At 40.6% G+C, this 21,357-nt stretch overlaps 1 protein-coding gene across 1 annotated transcript; it reads right to left on the reverse strand.

Moving 5' to 3' along the window:
- Positions 1-2,112: 2,112 nt before the first annotated feature.
- On the reverse strand, positions 2,113-8,506 carry LOC146234298 (pyridoxal kinase-like). Its single transcript, XM_084688895.1, has 11 exons — positions 7,927-8,506; positions 7,565-7,619; positions 6,052-6,156; positions 5,466-5,549; positions 5,241-5,275; positions 5,056-5,141; positions 4,737-4,782; positions 4,300-4,411; positions 3,856-3,992; positions 3,703-3,769; positions 2,113-3,350 (listed from the first exon to the last, which is right to left on the reverse strand). Exons 1-11 carry the CDS (start codon positions 8,005-8,007, stop codon positions 3,238-3,240), a joined length of 921 nt encoding a protein of 306 aa, XP_084545021.1. The 5' UTR covers positions 8,008-8,506; the 3' UTR covers positions 2,113-3,237.
- Between the last annotated feature and the right edge of the window lie 12,851 nt (positions 8,507-21,357).

The following is a 21,357-nucleotide window of genomic DNA, read 5'->3' on the forward strand; positions in this document are numbered from 1 at the left end:
TAAATAACCTCGTAAAATGAAGTTTTCATGTCATGTCACCTTTAAAGCTAGACCGGAAGACACGGAAGTGGAAAGATGGCCGCGTCCAGTCTTGCGCTCTCGCTTGCCTCACTGCGCCACTGACCACTTTTCATAGAAATGAATGGGGACGCCATCTTGGAAGACAAAAGTAGCGTACTCTAGTTATATTAACTCTATGGTTCTTGCGAACTCGTTTGACGTCATCTTTCATTGGCCAAGTACGGTTCCAATCCAAGAAAAATACCCGAAAATGTTCTTGATCCGCCCCTTTTATCGAGGATGCATCGGATGGTGACTTGACCAGCGAGAACGCTTCTGATTCCCCAGAAGTCATTGCAAGATGTCAAGCGAGGCGGACAAACCCCACAACTGTAGTTTTTACTTTTCATATTTCAGCTAAACGGTACTTGTAAATCAGCTTCTGAATTCAAATGTGACAAGAAATAGGCAGTGTAGTCGCTGAAAATGTTCTTATTTTATTGATGAAACGGCTAATTTGTAAATTTGCTCCAACTTTTCGATAACCTAGTTAACATTAGGTACTGTAAGTTAGCAAGGGCTACAGAAACACGTAAAATTACAGGTAGAGGGACAATTTTTTTGCTTTGTTATCTAGTTTTTGTAGTTAGTCAGGGTTATTATAATGCTGCAAGTCCAGGAAAACCCTAACCATCTCAATTAATTCTCCGTCCTTGCGTCCTTGCAAGACCATTCTCGCAAGGACGCTTGCAAGAACATTCTTCAAAAGAATGTACTTGCGTTCTCAGCGTTCTTTGGATTGATAAACAGTCATTCTCTGGTATAGCAAACCGCAACTTCCGCTACTTACCGGAAGTTGCACCCATAATCATTTCTACAGTAGACCCCCTGAGAATAAGGTGGATAGGCTACTACACCACATTCAATATGATGTCAGACCACCTCAATATGCATGTTCACACAAATTATAATAATCGATATTCATAACGAATAACGTTATTATATTATTCCACATTCTTGATTCATGTGACAGGCCACCCAAAACCTGATTGAGCTGATGGTCCCACTACAGCTTATAAACAGAACTTGCTTTCCTGTCCAAAAACAGGGTAGGAAGACATCCGCCCTCTGCTGGTGAGTTACAGTGATCACAGTCCTGTCCAATGGAATTCAGGTGCGTGGGGTCCTTAACATAACACATTTATTTTCGCACGAGATTTAAAGTAAAATACAAATGGGTATTATCTAAGGGTTTTCTAAAGAACGCAACACTGTTTCGTGCAAGTGTAGCATTGTTGCCATGCAGACATTAAAGACACACCTGCCTGAATTGTAGTTCTGTGGGATGGTGCTGTGGGCAGTCGGTAGAATGAATATCTTGGCCTGCTTGCTTATTTAGGTTAATGCAGGTTATCCATGCTGGGATTACTGTTGACAATCTGAAGCAATGAAACCTACCCGTAATCTCAATGTACAAGCCCAGACAAGCCGCACTTAACTCATATAAATCTAGTTACCGGTATTTTCCTCCAATCAGTTAATTTTATCTGTCTCTTTTTTAACATACTGTACTGGCATTTAAATATGTGCTATTTGTGTGTGTGGCACAAAGCAATGAGATAAGATGAAGTCAACTAGCTGTTTTGAAGACCCACAGTACAGGTCTTGGACAATATGAATAAAGGACATGTTTTGGGTGTGAGCAATACACAGAACAGTTATAGGACTCTTTAATACTGACACCCCTACAGGGAGACTTGGCAGTGTTTCACTTGTCCTGGCCAACAATAATGTTTCATGTAACTGGCTCCTCTAACAGTACAACTCGCCCCACTCCAGCTTGGCCTCCCCAATTGAAATGGTGTAGAACCTTCCCTGTGGTCATAGTCAGATTCCATGAGCCAGTAAGGACCACACCTAGTAATGTAAGTCCATAAGAATTTATACTCTGACCTGCCCTATCCACGCCCCTGAAAAGGTTTATTACATTACTGAGAGAAACTTTGGATCGTGATCATAAGACAGTCTACCCCGTGGAAGGCCAGACATGGAAGATGGAACGAAGAAGCCTACATCTCAGGACCTGGAAGAATGGTAACAAGTAGACAGGTGGAATGAAAATAATAATATTTTATGATTAATCATTATTTATTATCATTCCAGTTCAGAGCAGCAGGTTATGGTTTGGCACTTAACGTTCTAACATCATGAGTAATGATCTACACAAAGGCATTCGACATCTAATGTTCCACTGGCCAACCCCACTGAGGCCATATAATGTGATTCTGTCGTACGTACATAAGGCTGTGTCCCACAGACATGACGATGGACACACAACCTGATCTCATGAAAAGTAATCAATGATTAGAATGAATAAAAAAAATGTATTCAAGATTAGGTGCACATATAGATCTCAGTTGAAATGTAAGACATTAATTACAAAGTAAATATTAGAAAAATTTAAGAAATGTAACATTTAAAGTACAAGGATAATACACAATTAAGAACCATTCACAAAATGAAAATGAAAACAATTGTGAAAATGTCTACAGACTATACTGTGTATAAATATAATGTCTAAAATAAAATCAATTAAAATATATTTAATTTGAGAAGTGTGCACAGATTAGTACCCCATAAGATGTTTCATGATGACAACACAATTTGATACACTGATCACTGCCAATGCATCTCATATTTAAACTGGGTTCTACAACCCTGTTCCTGGAGAGATCTTGTTCCAACCCCTAGTAGCCAACCTGATTCAACTAGCTAATTATTAGAATCTGGTGTGTTAAATTAGGGGTTGAGTGAGCCCTTGGAGAGCCCCACCTTAAAGCAATAAAGACTTGCTATTCCAAACTGAAGCCCGATATCTCCACCCCGGTGGTTTCACAGCTTTTCACACATACTTTTCACACACCTGATATTCAGCTGACTCTTATGAGGCAGTCTTTGTTTTCAGTCTATTCTCTGTTCTTCGGCCCAACTATGTTGGCTGATTGGGCTTATCATTTTTAAAAGGTATGTGATGATGACTCGGGTTCCAACTCCAAGCACTGATATGGCAGTGACAGTGACAAGATTGTGAGTAGGGAAACAATGCCCCCCCCCCCCCCCCCGACATCAGTCATGATTACATTGTGCTCTCTAAGAAATCATATAAGGCAATTACACATGATAGTCCATGATAGTAAATCCTACATATTAGTGTAGGGTTGTCTATAGGCTGCAGTGTTATAAGATGGTGGCCTCAACAACAATGTCGGGCTTCTCAATGTCAGCCTTGCTCTGGACCATTCTCAGCTCCAGCTGGGCCGGACTGGGCCTCCTCCCAGGACCAGCCATCTCTGGAATGGGGGAAGGTGAGGAAGAGGGAAAAGGAGGATAGACATGGAAGAAAGGATGGGAAGTAGGGGAAGAAGGTGGATTAGGAGTGGGAAGGTGGATGAGAGGGGGGGGGGGGTGGATGAGGAGGGAAAGTTGGAGAAGAGGGAGAAGGTCGATGAGGATATAGAGGGAAGGAAAGGGAGGAAGAATAGGAGGGGAATGGGATGGTGAGACCAACAAGAGACAGGAATGGATACGGACTTGAGCTGGAATGGATACGGACTTGACACTAACTGACTAGACAGGTACTCAAAAACACATTGACACACGCTCCAACATGCCTACATACACACACACAATCCATAGCCTCACCCTTGGCGTAGGTAAAGGTCCTCTGAATGACATGATGCATGACTGAGACGGTCTTCTCACAGGCGGTCTGAGTGATAAAAGGAAGGACAAGCAGTTTAGAAAGCTTTTTGCAACTCTTAACTAGCTAACTTATCTAGGTCAGGGTTCACTCACCCTCAGGTCATTAGGGTGGTGGTGTGTCCAGGCCAGCAGCATGGCAGCAAACAGGTCTCCAGTCCCCACAAACACAGCATCCACCTTGGGGATCTCCACGCGGATTTTCTGGGTGGATGAAGTCCCGTCTGGATGCACTGGAAGGAGGTGACACTGTTAAGACCAGTCATGAGGATCACAGGGAACACAGACAAAAGGTTATACATGAGTGAGAATCTACAAAAATGAGTTTTTAGGTTGTTACATTTTCACGTCAACATGACGAGTAGTCAGTACATCAGTGTTCCAGTGACGAGTGTATGCTCCTCACTGGGGTTTGGGCTATTTGAGCAGCTTAGCTTCAAAGAGTTACAGAAAGTCTTTGGGGGAATCATGTGGATGTTCTTCTACCTCAGTGATCAACAGCGCATGGGTTAGACAGCTTTTGTCTGGCGGGCGCCCTACCTGTCTTCTGGCTCCCGAGGGCCACCAGAAAATGGTCCCCATGGTGGGAGGTCAGGTCTGTGCTGGTCAGGACCACCGTGTCAGGGCCCATCTGGTGGAGCAGGTCCATCACCTGGGGTGGAGAGGGAGGTCTTTACCTTCATCACCATCATCATCATCAACAGCAGTATCATCCTCACCTATCATCAACCCCTCTGTGAAGCGCATTGTATTGCATCCTGGTAAGAAATGAGCTATATAAATAAAGTTTGATTGACTGCTCGATCAATACATTATCCATCTGGGTCACATTCACTTGACACTCATTTTCCAAGACAGTAAACTTATTTAGACTATTGTCAATGAAAAGGTGGACCTCTTTTTGAAAGTAACAAAACCCATGTAGGGCCTGTGACGTTCGACCCAGATAGACTGAAGCAACAGATTTTGGAACCCACCTCGACCGCATCTTTCTGTGTGTGTATCTTTCTGCCAGTCAACAGCCTGAGAGACAGACTCTGAGAGGTTACACAATACACACACAATACAATACACACATATCTATACAGTACATACACACACACACTCTCCACATGTATATACACACACACACATACAATACATATATACACACACTACAATACACACAGACAGCACACATGCCATCTTCTGATGTTTACAAATGCATAGTAGTCACATGACAATGGCAATTCAAGGTGACAATAAAAGATAATTGAATCATATAAGGGATAAGGGACTTAAGTGAGGGGTTCTTACTCTGCCTCAAACTGGTTGGGGGTGAGGATGTCAGCCACAGAGACGACCTTCTCCCTGTAAATGGGCAGCAGGACCTCTGGGACATACTGGGGGGAGAAGAGGAGCGTGTTTAAACAAAGCACCTGGTTTGACAACATTTATAGAACAAGCAGTATGTGTAAGTGGTGAGAAGAAGGAATGTTTACCATTGTACCCTGATCTCCCATCACTGGATCACACACTACAGCAAAAAGAAGGATAGTAGATTTGAGTAGATGAAACTGAATGAATCCCTGAGTGAAAATCACATAATTGCAGTATCAGTGACAATGCACATATTATGTGTGCTTGCCTTCTGTAGAGGAAATTATAAGTGTCCATAATACTGTTGTAGTTAGTTGATGTTATCTCCCCACACTCCTGATACTCACCATACACCAGGCTAGGGTTGGCTTTTTTCAGCTCCTGAATGATGTCCACCACCATCTCCAGGAAGGAGGTGTCCCTGGTATACCCTTGGGGACCACAATTAATAAGAAACCACAATTCTGAGTATAGTCCATAGTGCTACCTGAGTCAACATCACATACTACAATGGGTAATTAATTACTATCTAATTGCCTGGTCTTTTAACCTGTAAACCATGTATTTAAGAAATGGCTATGCAGGAGTATTACTGTATTATAATTACTGAAAATACAACGGTTTAGGCTCATCTTTTGTAAAGGTGAAAGGTCAAATTCAGAGACAAAGATAGGATTTCTTCAAATGTAAAATGGTTTCAGATTACATTTAGTCATTTAGTAATTTAGCAGACACTCTTATCCAGACCTCCTTACAATGCTTTTGACTAACAGCACCATTCAATCACTAATCTACAGCAACCATGTGTCCGCATCACTTAAACAGGCTAATCAGCGGAAGCAAATCTTCCTCCTCAGCCTGATGAGGTTTGTGGGTTTTTGTGAGCTGTGTTTGTGTGTATTCACACATGTGAGGTATGTGTCCGTCTCTTACCTGTGAGGACATAGTCATAGTGGTTGACGTTGTTGAGTTTGATTCCTTCATACAGAACATTCAGTTCTTCTGCTGCCAACACCTGGCCTTTCCAGTGGGCATAACCTATGAAACAGACAGATGTAAAAGATAAAGTGGTAGTGAGACAAACTATCTGAAAGACAGATTTGCTCTCCTGGTCTGCATTCAAAGATACCCCATAAACAGCTTCTCCACTTTAGCCACAAAACCAACACACAGCTGAGTGTGAAACAGGCCTTAAAGAGTTAATCTCTCAAGTCTGAATTTATTTATTCAACATGCCACCTGCAGAGCAAAAATAATACATTCAAGGGTTTAACCATCAAGAAATGTGAAGAATGTGCCTCTCCCTCATGAGTAGCTGAACAGTTTTGAGAGAAAAATCAAACATAAGCTGGGTCTAAAACCCAATGAACAGTTGGCCAGTATAAGAGAGTGGTTACAGTAATGGGTGAAGCAACCTAACATGAGAGATAAGACATGTACTAGTATCATAGACAAGGCTCTATGAGAAAGGTAAGCTGGCTATTAGAACCAAGGGTGTTGCCAAAGATTTCAGACAGCGTGAATATTCTACTTGGTTGAATCTCTGAGAAACACACAGAAAAAATCTGCATTGTTCTACAGGCCCAACCAGAGTAGTCTTTCTGAATCCTCCCCCCTTCTCCACACCTCCAACCTGGACACACATGGTTCAGTGGACCCACCTTGGCCTGTAGCCAGAAACTCAGAGATGACAGTGTTGCGGAAGGTGGAGAGAAAAAAAAGAAGAAAAACTGATCTCCACTATATTGTAGCTAAGTTTCTCAACCTCTCTTTCTTTAACTGAAAAAAAACAACATTATTTGCAGGAAACTTGAAAAATGCTTCTACATGGATATGTCACACTAACCATTTGCTTTTACACTGATAGATTAAGTGAAAACAGCAGCTATCCTCAACATGTCACGCACTTGAATAAACACAAGAGTGTTTTTGGAGATGCACAAAGGCCTGATTCTTCTCCAAAGTAACAAGGGAGGGTGACAGAGGGGTACGTTTCTGAATTAATGAGGTGACGGGTGACATAACAGACTACCCCATTACACAGTTTGGTTACTAAATGCATGCTCTGGGGTTTCAAGTAAATACCTTGTGATTCTTAACTTCCATTCTTGAATAAAAGTGACAGTTTAAATGTATTATTGTAACAACAAAAACTGTCAACTGTGACTTTCGTCGTTTACTTTGTAATCTTCGGACCCAACATTACCCAACCCATGGCTTTTCATCGCACATGTTTTATGGTAAAGAATTTCACTTTAACATATTTTAATCTGGCATTTATATAACTATTTCTATTGCTGATCTATTTTTGTTGTTATCTCATATGGCGGTGAAATGTTGCTTTAAGTGACAACTGAGTGAGAAGTCTGTAGCCCTAAACATACGCGAATCATTGTCAAATATTTAATTAGTCCAAGTACCTAATATTACTTGATGTGTGTCTTACCTGTGTGGTTGGAGAACTGCACAGAGTTGATGGAGTCCACCTCAAACCCCAACACCTGATACAGTAAATGAACAATAAAGTTAGCATGTTCTAAGATCACTTCTCTCTTCTTTTTGCAGAACGATTCACTATGTAGGACAGCATTCAAAACATGTGTTTAGGAATGTAAACATTAAAGGTAGAACGTGATGTGCCCAAAACTGGCACGGCAGGATGCGGTTTGCATGTGGTTTATGTACATGTTAGCCTACTACTCTGTTAGCCTTGAGCCTGTCCTGTGCGTATACCGACTTATAATCATTCTGAACTGTCAGCAGTTTACGAACTTGCATGGCTTGTTTTTGTCAGTGCATAATTCTTACCTGCAATGGAAACGTAGCAGATTTATTCCCGACGTAACCCCTGACAACGTGACTCTGGATAGATAACACACGACACTCCATTTCTATGATTATCCTGCGTTGCTATGACGGACGGTTCAATGTATCCAGTATGAATGAATGTACGCTCGCGGACATAAGACTGACTGCACAAGCTCTCATATGCGGAAACTTGGGACGTGAGAGAAACTCCAAGCACTGAAGGGCACCGCTATTTCTAGAAGACTCAGGCAATTGCACGGACACCTAACCAAAACGAAACCGCGCTATATTTAAACACCCTGTAAATCGATTTAATCAAAACACGTAGTTAAAAAGTAATAGATTATAAACTAGGCTTGGCTAGGCCTATTTATCGATGAAGAAACGTTTACTACGAATTTGACATGATAGGGGGAGTAGGCCGTAAAGTGAAGCCGTTTTTCGTTTAATCCCGTTCCCATATAAGGGGCACTACATTCCTTTGATTATGATAAAAACACCTATTGGTTTTGAGTAAGTGAAAAAAAGTTCTCCTTGTGGAATCCTGCAGTATTTTTTTTAATTAGTGTTTAAAGTCAGCACTAGTTCTTTCATCGCGTAATTATATTTTGATCATGAGTGATGAGGAAATCATCACGTGCTTGCCGCTAGACCAATAAAGTGGCCGCTTTTTGTAACAACATTTAAAGAGTCTGGGGGGTATTCGTCGTAGCTCGCTAAGCAGTTAGCGAGCTAATTTTCAGGCTAAGATAAGACACGACCCTATTTTTGGTTCGTGGAAGCAAGTTTAGATAAATCACCAGAGTAACATATCAATTAGCACTAACCTGCTCGAGAGCAGGCTAACGTAAGTGTAGCTGGATAAGCTTGCCACACCCCCGGAAAATAATTGGCAGCTCCCTTTTTGAGAGACCCAGCTGACCAAGGAGATATATTTCGATTAACTTTCCATACCAATGAGTTCTTCACGATCCTCAAGATCCTTTATTTCACACGGATGAGTTCTTGTTTGAGTGATATCGATTCAGCCGACAAGGACTCATTTATTTGCAAGACCTTCTCGGGCCGTACATTGCAAATATCACACGCCGCAGCAAGCTATGCTTTACGAGCTTATGCTGCTGTATGTGAATATGTAACGCTATGTTCTAAGAAATGTCTTATCTGTCGTGCCTGTGCTTTTTATGTTTCACTGTGGGAGAGTGGAAAACGTCATATAGATTCCTTTTTATGTCTTGACGTGAAGAAATGGACAATAAAGCTACTTGAAACTTTTACTGTGCTTCAGACTCTCTGCATAGCCTTGAGGTTTTTCGCGTCAGGTAGGCTACATTTTTATACAGTATAGGCGATGCAGAAAACATTGGCAAAGCCACAGCATGCGTTGGTGTAAGAAAAGTGTACTTGGCGCTTAACCAGCTGATGAATCAATTCATCATATTCCTGGCCATGCCCCAGTCAATGAAATTAAAGAGGGATTTACACATAGGCCTACATGCATATACACATATATAGGGTGATACCAGGTAAAATGGGCCATTTAAGGTTTGGGAGTCCCAGCCCTGACAAGTAACAGATTTTGATTGCTTTATGGTTGCTATGGTGGGCGGGCCAATAATTCAAACAAGACTGCACCAGAAAGCTGCCATGGTAAATAGCCTGGCATACCAAATCTAATTAAACTATTATAAGGATGATACATCTTTTTTTTTTTTTTAAACATGCACATAAAAAAACTATGCATATCTGTCTTGATGGCATCAATCACAAATAATGTTGTTAGTTTGGTATATGAACATATTTTTTGAAAAAGTTATGTTTTTCTTGGTGGTCCAATTTACCTTAACCCACTGAGGTAAAATGGGCAACATGGTTTCAGATAAAATGAATAAAATTCAGATAAAAATCATGTGTGTCACTCACAAACACACATACACATGTGTTGGAGTGTGTGTGTGTGAGGGTGTGTGTGTGTGTGTCACACCATGACCCCCCCAACAGTAATAATGGTATAGATATTTTATGTACAGTGAGTATGGCGAAGGAGAAGGAAGCGAGAGGAGAGGAGAAAGGGAGAAGGAAAGAGAGAGAAAAGAGAGTAGGAGCAAGGACCAGAGAGGAAAGGATACAAAGATAAAACAGGGATGGAAAGGAAGGCCAAACAATTACAATCTGTGGAAAGAGGAGAGGATGAAGGGGGCCTTAGATGAATACATGGAGGGAGAGAAGAAAGGAATTACAGTGAGTGTGCACCTCTTATCAAGAGCATGGGCTGTGCCGCAATCAACACTGCAAAGACGCATCAGTGGAAAGGTGACTGGCAGTGAACATGTGTCAGGGCAGAAGCCCTACCTTCCACAGGAGACAGAAAGGGAGCTTGCTGCCACCCTCAACACATTGGCGCAGAGGGGGTTTCCCTTCACAAAACGTGATGTCCGACAAGTGGCTTTTGATTTTGCAGCCAAGAACAACATATCTGGTTTCTCCAAGACAGCAGGGAGGGTCGGATATTACTGGTTTAAGAACTTTCTAAAGCACAACCCAGAGCTTGGGATGCGCAAGGCAGAGGTCCTGTCTGCATCACGGGCTGCTGGACTCAACAAAGAGGTGGTTAGCCAGTGGTTTAACCAGTATGAGAGCCTTTTGGTTGAGCTGGGTACTGAGGGCACACTGTCACATATATAGGGAACTGTGACGAGTCTGGGCTTCAGGATCATTTTTTTTATTATGGCACATATGAATATGTTTGTTTAATGCAGTTTAAATGTTATGTGACTGTATAAGCAACTGTGTTTTAAAAATAAAATCGATGATAAATTACTATTTCCCTTTGCAGTTTCACTGGCCCATTTTACCTGAACAGCTGGTCCATTTTACCTGAAACTGCTTGTGCAAAAGAAGTTGGCACAGCTGATGTTTCAAGAACTGTAGGGCCTTAATAATTATATTTTATTACATGATTTCAACAAAAAATATCAAAAATAGTCATAAGTAATCATAAAAACACATGGAAAAGGCATATATGGTATTTTATTGGAGGATTTACAAAAAAGTGGGCCATTTTACCTGATATCACCCTACATATATCCTCATAAGTGTCTATGAATTTGTGTCAATTAGATACTCTTTGGCCTTGATTTATACTTATTCTGAATTGATGTGATCTGATTGATTGGGGTAATAAGGCACTAAAGATGAGCCTATACATTTTACCAAAATACGCATTTAGTTTATCTGCAATTTTTTTTGCCAAGATGCCTGTCTTGCTCTGTCAGCGGTGGCGGTGTTTGACTTAGCAAAGATAATATGCTTATTGTCTTCGTAGAGACTCATTATAATAGTTTGCTCAGATGGCGACAATATCACCGCTCTCTCTTTCGTCTTTTCCGCCATTATACCGTTAGAAAATCACGGTTTTGGTGATAGACCTTTCCTGCCTTTTGAAGTAGGACGTGCTCGTGCACTTGCCCTGATAAGTTTAGCCTGATTGAAATTAACCACATGATTTGGATGCGGATCGGCCGTCGACGAACCGATATTTGCGGTTCTAGCTCGCTAATGTTAACGGGCTAAAGGGACAAATGATTAACTTAGCTTCGACCCTTACGACGAACGGGCCCCTGGACCAGTCTAACTTTGTTATGTTAAAGTATTGTACTGTTAGATGCACAGAACAACACAAGGTCAGACTGAGCACTGAAATTCTTAAGACAAGACTAAGCACCTGGCATAACATTTAAGTCCACAGACCATAAATTACATCTATGCTATAGCTTAAATAAGCAAACCTCCTAAATATACAGATAAATATAAAAATACAATATACTAACCCCTAAATACACTTAATAACCTATTGCTAACCCTATACACCTATTCTAAACTAAGTGAAGTACAGTGAAGTACAATAGTGCAATATTAGGCCTACTGATAGTGCAACCAGTAGCTAGAACTGACAGTGTGTAAGTAGCTAGCAAGAAGTGAATCAATGACTATGTCAATGTCCATTCAGGAGCCTGATGGCAAAGTACAGTGAAATACATTAGTGCAATGTTACTAATAGTGCAACCAGTAGCTGAAGTGACAGTGTGTAAAGTGACTAGTATGAAGTGAATCAATGTCCAATCAGAAGCCGGATGGCCCATGGATAGAAACTGTTGTCCAGTCTGCGTATGCGCGACGGAATGCTGCGATAACGCCTGCCAGAAGACAACGGGGTAAAGCGATGGGTGTATGGGTGGTAACAGTCTCTTAGAATGTTTGTTAGTGAGGATGACTGAGTCCATGCCGAACTTCTTCAGAATGGACATTGATATGGACACTGATACACTTCTCACTAGTCATTTTACACACTGCCACTTTCAGCTACTGGTTGCACTATCAGCTATATTGCACTATTGTACTTCCCTTGTCTTAGGTTAGCTTAGGTTTATAAGGTTAGTATAGGTTATTATGTGTATTGTGTATTTAGAGGTTTACTATACTGTATTGTATATTAACTACTTACTAACCGAGAGTGAGGTCAAACAGGTGTTGTATCACCCGATGCATGACTCTCTGGACTGGCACCCATTCGCGGGAGCGCGCGCGATTCAAAGAGTGAAGGATTTCGTCTTGATATCGCATCCAAAACTAGGGGAGACAGAAGTCTCACATTATACCGTCTTTGTTGTTGAATTCAAGAGAAGGATGTCTGTTATCTGTGTAAATATCAGATGCTATTTTCTACACAAAATCCTTAAAATTCGTCATTCAAACGGTATACGCGAACCAACATACTTGCTCCACGACATCGCATTCTGAGGAAATATACCCCCGCAGTATGATTATGATTATAGGTTCAAAGTATTTTACATGGCATGGCTCTTCATACTAATGTATAGGTTCAAAGGCATGCGATTTTAATGCGGTTAGCCTGTGCGTAGGGTGGGTTACTCAGACAGGTCGAAAACAACAGCCTTCTGATCCAGAATCAGCTGTCCTGAAAAGGGACCAAAGGTTCACATGCCTAGCCTACACAAGACAAGTACTAAAAACAATGTATCAACCATGTATCAACATCAAAAGAACCATCAAATCCTTTTTTAAGATAGGAAATATTATTCTTATTCTTTAAGTCAATGAAATAAATGAAAAAATAAAACATAATATTCCCTCACCTACCATGGACTATTCTGTTTTCAGACCTGTCCACCCTATACATACACATGTATTGGTATTCAATTTATGCTATTAAATGTACATAATGCTGACGTAGAAGGATAGAAACGTATGCGGGGGGAGAGCATTTCATGGCAGGTTTTTCATGGGATGTAAGTGCAATGCACCCCTTGTTAACCCTGACTATAGGACAGTGTGACATGCCTGAAACGTACTGTGCTTACTCATACTAGTGCCCTCAGTGTACAGTAAGAATCATTTGATGCTGGGATATACAGAACAGACAATAGAGGGGGGGTGCATCTCACAGATTGTATTGGTTATGCATACAACTACAACAGGACAGTGGTTGTCCTGTCAGCTCATTTGTACTGTTTCCCAAAATCAAAATACCTACCAGCAGGTAATATGGGACTGCAACTGCATTGCAAATAATAAAAGGTTTATATTATTTAATTTTATTCAATATCTTAAATTTTATAGTGTCTGTTATTCACAGAGTGTGTGCATTGCACAATATGGGGCTAGTATGAGTAACCACAGTAAGTTTCAGGCATGTAACACTTTCCTAGTCAGGGTTAGCAGGGGGTGCATTAAGCCTGTCGTGAGATGCACCCCCCCTCTATTGTCTGTTCTGTGTATCCCAGCATCAAATGATTCTTACTGTACACTGAGGGCACTAGTATGAGTAAGCACAGTAAGTTTCAGGCATGTGACACTTTTCTAGTCAGGGTTAGCGGGGGGTGCATTTCGTGACAAGAAGGAATACAACAAGTCTATCGTGAGATGCACCCCCCCTCTGTTGTCTGTTCTGTATATCCCAGCATCAAATGATTCTTACTGTACACTGAGGGCACTAGTATGAGTAACCACAGTAAGTTTCAGGCATGTCACACTGTCCTAGTCAGGGTTAACAGGGGGTGCATTGCACTTACATCTATTGGGAAACCTGCCATGAAATGCTCTCCCCCCGCATACGTTTCTATCCTTCTACGCCAGCATTATGTACATTTAATAGCATAAATTGAATACCAATACATGTGTATGTATAGGGTGGACAGGTCTGAAAACAGAACAGTCCATGGTAGGTGAGGGATTATTATGTTTTATTTTTTCATTTATTTCATTGATTTAAACAATAAGCATAATATTTCCTATCTTTAAAAGGATTTGATGGTTATTTTGATGTTGATACATGGTTGATACATTGTTTTTAGTACTTGTCTTGTGTAGGCTAGGCATGTGAACCTTTGGTCCCTTTTCAGGACAGCTGATTCTGGATCAGAAGGCTGTTGTTTTCGACCTGTCTGAGTAACCCACCCTACGCACAGGCTAACTGCATTAAAATCGCATGCCTTTGAACCTATACATTAGTATGAAGAGCCATGCCATGTGAAATACTTTGAACCTGCTAATCATGATCATACTGGGGTATATTTCCTCAGCGATGTCGTGGAGCAAGAATGTTGGTTCGCGTTCTTTACCGTTTGAATGACGAATTTTAAGGATTTTGTGTTGAAAATAGCATCTGATATTTACACAGATGACAGACATCCTTCTCTTGAATTCAACAACAAAGCCGGTATAATGTGAGACTTCTGTCTCCCCTTCTTTTGGATGCAATATCAAGACGAAATCCTTCACTCTTTGAATCGCCCACGCTCCCGCGAGGGGGTGCCAACCCAGAGAGTCATGCATCGGGTGATACAACACCGGGAAATATCAAACTGAGGCTGGAATGTAGGCCTATCGACCGAGCAATAGCGAGGTTGATACGGCAAAGCCGACGTTTGATATTACCCGGCATGACCGAACGGTCGAGGTTAGTAAGTAGTTTATTATATGGCATTTTTAGCTTCTTTTCATTTTGTAAACGAAAATAAATGGTACCTCTAGGCTAGCTAGCTAGCTCTCAAGTCTCCTCACGCTGTGTTTCATGTGTTGCCCAGCAACTCATTACTTTTGATAGAAAGCGGACAACATGGTTCTGCTAAAATGGCTTTAATTTCAACACAAAATAACGACACAAGTGATTAAAAGAGTCTAGTCTTCATCCTCAATTTCGATGACAAATCTTTTCAGGATCATCTGGATAGTAAAACTCAACAGCTGACTCGTCACTCATATTGAAGATGACGTCAGAGGGCAATACGGAGCGCTGAGGAGGGCAATACGCGTCTGGCATGACTCCCCATTAGCCAATCAGAAAGCTCGTACCGTCGTTGCCATATAATAATATTATATATTAGGAGGTTTATTATATTTTTGCTTATCATAGATGTAATCTATGTTCTGTGTACTTATATGTTATGTTATGCCAGGTTGCTTTGCATTCTCCTGTCCTAAGGATTTTTCAGTGACCAGTCTGACCTTGTGTTGTTCTGTGCATCTGACAAGAACATACCTGACTAGAAATCCAGCCCCTGAAAGTGTGTTGCAGGTCGTCCACTGCAGTTGCAAGCAAGGCAAATGTGAGTGTGGAAGATGTTCCTGTATGTCTGCAAGACTTTCTTGTATTGATTTGTCGGTGCCAAAATTGTGCAAATGTTACCCAGGAAACAGAGGAAAGGGCTACATGGGATGACAGCTCTGACTATAGCAATAGAGATGATACTGATGCTTAAGGATGATACTGATGATCTGGGATGATTCTGATGAGGAGAGATGATACTGATGAGAAGGGATGATACTGATGAGTAAAGATGTTACTGATGATTAGGGATGATTCTGATGATTAGGGATGATGCTGATGATTAGGGATGAGTAAAGATGTTACTGATGATTAGGGATGATTCTGATGATACTGATGAGTAGGGATAATACTGATGAGTAAAGATGATTCTGATGTGTAGGGATGATACTGACGAGTAGGGATGGTACTGATGAGTAGGGATGATTCTGATGAGTAGGGATGATTCTGATGAGTAAGGATGATTCTGATGAGTAAAGATGATTCTGATGAGTATGATACTGACGAGTAGGGATAATACTGATAAGTAAAGATGTGCTGTGTTGTATTTTAGGTTGTTTTTGAGCTGTAATGAATCTATTGTAGAATTGTCAAATGTTTGGCATTATTCAGAATTAAGTGACAGGATAGCATTTTGAGTCATTTCAGCCAACTTGGGCCAGTGTGCTTCTTTCTTTTTATCTTTCTGTGATTACATTGTACCTACTGAACATTTTGATGTATAAAACATCACAGTTTTGCCAAATTTACAATATGTATGTTTAATTTTGCTTGGTGCCAATTCATAAAGTATAAGCATATTTTCTACAAATGTACCATATTTCATGGTCTACATTCACACTTGAGTATAGTAATGCACCAATACCTGTCTCAAATCTTTAGGTACATGTATAAATGACAGTTTGAGAACTATTTTGTGTTGCTAAAATGAATAAAAATAAAGTTACAAGCAAATCCAGCAGCATAAGAATTTAGTTTTTTAAAATGTACAATCATATACATTTATGGATCGTGACAAAAAACTGCAGGATATTTTGCGGAGAACTTTTAACATAAAGTCAATAAGGGTGTTGTCTATGCAAAAATGCATTTAAAAAGTAGTGCCCAGGTGTGGGATCGAAAATCACTTTCTAGCCACTTTTTCCTTGTTCACCTTATGGCCGAGAGCGAGTCTTTCCGAAGCAAAAAATCATTACAAACAACTGTGTCGAAAAAGTCTTTTAGGAAGCATTTTATTTGACATTTATTTGACATCTGCTGATCAATTTGTGGTATGGTGACTATCGAGTGATTGAAGGGATGGAGCGATTGAAAGGATGAAATAACGATAAATAAAAAATCTAAAATAAATGAACTTGTTAACAAATGTGTACTCCAGCTCCAGAGAAGATGACTCTATGGTGCAAGATCTAAAGAAGCAGGTTTTTGCCGTCACCTGTGCTCAGGTTAAAGTAAGCAGGAATACCCAGAATATCGGCTCATAAAGCAAATGAGCACAACCTCTGGGCCCTGCTATAGACTGCCATGGGTTCACAGCAGGTGACATGTACAACTGCCTCTGGGGGTAGGCCTACGGTATAGTATTTTCTAGGTTGTTTGTTTCCGAATTGCAATTAATTGAATGCAATTACAACTATAGTTTGTCCTTCAATGACACGGCCGGGAATCGAACCTTCTGATTAATAGCCCGATTCCCTAACCGCTCAGCCATCTGACATGCTATTGGCAGTTAGGCCTACATATAACATTTGCTGCATTGATGCATTGGTGAAAAATGGACACCAATATAACATACACATTTATTGCAACACGACTCTCAGAAGATTAACATTAACAGTTATCTAAAATAAAAGTGGTTGCTATAATTTCTGGTAACCACCAGATATCACTGTGTTTTGCATTTGTAATGTACGGTGGCCGACGGGTGCACAATACAACAACATTAGCGAAGCAAGCAAAAGTTGAAAACACAACAACATTAAAACACAACACAACGACATTAACAAAAGCGAAACATTTATAAAAACGCTGCATTTCAAAAAACAATCAACTACTTACAAAACCACAACATTAAGTGACAACACAACAGCATTGGTTCACACCACCAACATCAGCAGAGAACACAACAGCATTAGCTGATAACACAGCAGCATTGAGAACATCGCAGCATTGGCCCAAAACACATTTGCAGAAACGCTGGATTTCTATGGAATGCCGAGTTAGTCAAAATGAAATAAATAACTAAATAGGTAAATAAATAGATAAATACGTACATAAATAAATATGGCTATGAAAAAAATCTGAACTTAGAAAAAGATGGCAATAAATATATAAATATAGCAATATATAATGATATAGCTGAATCAATTTACTGACATCAATAAATAAAAATTAGTTATTTCAAAATGACATTTTTGAAATTTATTTATTTTTTGAGACTTTTACACACCACACTTATTTCCACATATATTTTCAAACCACATTTATTTCCACACCACATTTATTTCTGTGCTGTATTTTTTCCCGATATCACATGCAAACGAGAGGGGCGTGGTTATCTTCAGACCAACGCAAACAAAGGCAGATAGGGACACCAAGATTCGGTAGATTACGGAAGACATTAGTCGTGTCAGAGATCGCATGCTAGCCTGGCTCTGCCCTCCTACGTACTTCCGCTCAATTTGAGCAACAACATTTTTGTTGATTTTGTTTGAGTTTTGTTGGTGGCCATGATGTTGTGGCCCTCCTCCCCACGGGCTTTGGGAAAAGTTTGATTTTCCAGCCACGGCAGCTAGCTCCGTTACAGTAGTGGTGAAGGAGTTGGCTAAGGCGAACACTTGCGATTGGTTATGGCAGATCAGAGTGGCTCTGGGCAGATCCAATAGTTTTAAACTTCAACAGAGGACCCGCCTTCAAGGAAGTTAACGCTTTTCAATGGAGCGATCCCAGACCCTCTGTACAAATGAAATGTACGAGGGTCTGGTTAGGACCAGGCTAATCGCATGCTGGCCTTAGATCAAATTGATCAGGGGGGTGTTCCATCAACGTCGATTAAGGGAAAGCGAGGCGTATTTCGCCAAGTCTCACTTAATTTAGCGAGAGTTCCGTTCCATTAAGGTGGATTATTCTAGTTCTAGCTACGTAACCAAGGATCGGGACTAGACTGATCTGTGTCAGGCTAAAAGTCAAGCTAAACTAAAATGTGTTGCAAATAATTTCAAACAGGCGGAAACAGAATCTCCAAAGACAGTTCCGTTGAGTAAATTTCTGCGCGCAAAGCACTTTAGTCCGTGTTTGGGAACGTAAATTCAGACTTTTTGAAGTGCAGACATGAATGATTCGCGTGTTTAGGCCTACTTCATCTCCAAAAAATATATTAATTTAAATTAACAAGTTAATAAATAATGTCACTTTATCTGTTTTCAAAAGCCATTGGTAGTTTATCTAGATAGATTTAATTGTCATTCTTAAATAAAATAAAACATAAATAATATATATATATATATATAACACTTTAGCAACTCTTAAGGATGGCAATGAACACATAAGAGCAGCCTACCATCCTTTGTAGAAAGTAATAGAAAGGAGAGTAGACTATAATAGTAGAAAGGAGGGTAGTAGACTGCAGTTTATGTAGGTAGGCCTAGACTATGTAGTCTGCTGGAATCACACACAAGGAAGCAAACCCAGTGTAGCCAAACCTTGACACTGTTCAGTCTGTCTGCATCTGTCTATGTCTTTGCATGTGGGACGTTCTTGTACTTTGCCAGGAATTATGAAATGTATACTTTGCTCCAAGCAGTACCTGAATATTATCATCCGTTTTTCAGGTAATCGTGAAACACAAAGAATCAAGGAGACTTTTTATTCAATTGTATAAAGTATTTTCATTGTTTAAAGTAGCCAATATGTTGACAAGACTCTATATTACCTCTCCTCTGGCTTCCCCAATATTATAGGTGCAATATACTGTCCCCATGGGTGTTTCCAGGCCCATTGGAAGACTCAGGGAGTGACTGCCAGGTGCCCCCATGGTTGAAAGTGTTTCTAAAATGCCTTAGAGTGGCAAAAATTAGACAAAGTGCCCTACTGTCTGCCATTCACATTGTGAAATATGCTTGAGTGCCCAGGATGCCCCACGCAATAAATGACAGTGTGCCCTCTATAAATGTAAAAACATGTCTTAACGAGATCCTTTATAGTATAGAAAATGTGATGCAGTACCCTATATGGTGCCCTTATAATGGCCTAAATTGGACTGTTCCCATGCCCTTACTTCCAATGGAAAAGGGTGCTGTTATGAAGTGCCCTTTATGCTGCCCCTACATGACAGTGTCCCACATGTTGCTCTTTCCAAAGAAGACAATTAGATTCTGTGCCCAACAATCTGCCCTAATGTTCCCAGTAGGGCATGCCTTCCCAAAGTGAGTATATCACTGTCCAAACCCCTCTGGATCTGTGGAGGCAGACTATGTTAATTGGAAATACTTGTGATATAATAATGATAGTCATGCCGTGCAATTTAACATGACTGTTCTGCCAAACAAAGTGTGCAATGGGTCACCTTCTGATCTAAAAAGTCAATGCTGGATCTGTGCAATACTACTCATTTCAGTGAATCCCTGTTATAGTCATGGTTATCTTTCCCTTTTATCTTAAAGCTCAGCATTTAGCCTATCAGTTAAGTTATTTTGAAGTAATTTATTGATTTTGTTCAAGATGTGAAGACAAAAACATTATTAGCCCACATCAAGTGCAATTCCCCAAAAATTAAAAAAATAAATTGACACTGCTGAAACAACACCTCTCTGCTGCTTTACGCTTTGCGACATAAGTCCTCTTTTCGACGATCGCCTGATCTGGGGGGTATTCGTCGTAGCTCGCTAAGCAGTTTAGCGAGCTAACTTTCAGGCTAAGATAAAACACGCCCCTCTTTTTGGTTCGTGGAAGCAAGTTTAGATAAATCACCATAGTAACACATCCATTAGCACTAACCTGCTCGAGAGCAGGCTAACGTAAGTGTGGCTGGATAAGCTTGCCACACCCCCGGAAAATAATTGGCAGCTCCCTTTTTGAGAGACCCAGCTGACCAAGGAGATATATAGTTCGATTAGCTTTCCATACCAAGTTCTTCGCGATCGCCAATCCTTTATTTCACACGGATTAGTTCTTGTTTGAGCGATATCGATTCAGCCGACAAGGACTCATTTGCAAGACCTTCTCGGGCCGTACATTGCAAATATCACACGCCGCAGCAAGCTATGTTTTATGAGCTTATGCTGCTGTATGTGAATATGTAACGCTATGTTTTAAGAAATGTCTTATCTGTTGTGCCTGTGCTTTTTATGTTTCACTGTGGGAGAGTGGGAAACGTCATATCGATTCCTTTTTATGTCTTGACGTGAAGAAGTTGACAATAAAGCTACTTGAAACTTTTACTGTGCTTCAGACTCTCTGCATAGCCTTGAGGTTTTTTGCGTCAGGTAGGCTACATTTTTATACAGTATAGGCGATGCAGAAAACATTGGCAAAGCCGCAGCATGCGTAGCTGTAAGAAAAGTGTAGGCCTACTTGGTCGCTTAACCAGCTGGCATGTCCCAGTCAATGAAATCAAAGACGGATTTACACATAGGCCTACATGCATATACATATATATAGGGTGATATCAGGTAAAATGGGCCATTTAAGGTTTGGGGGTCCCAGCCCTGACAAGTAACAGGGGATTTGATTGCTTTATGGTTGCTATGGTGGGCGGGCCAATAATTCAAACAAGACTGCACCAGAAAGCTGCATGGTAAGTAGCC

The sequence above is a fragment of the Hypomesus nipponensis genome, chromosome 23 (genome assembly GCF_054491055.1).
Source record: "Hypomesus nipponensis isolate SF chromosome 23, ASM5449105v1, whole genome shotgun sequence".
Classification (NCBI taxonomy): Eukaryota; Metazoa; Chordata; class Actinopteri; order Osmeriformes; family Osmeridae; genus Hypomesus; species Hypomesus nipponensis.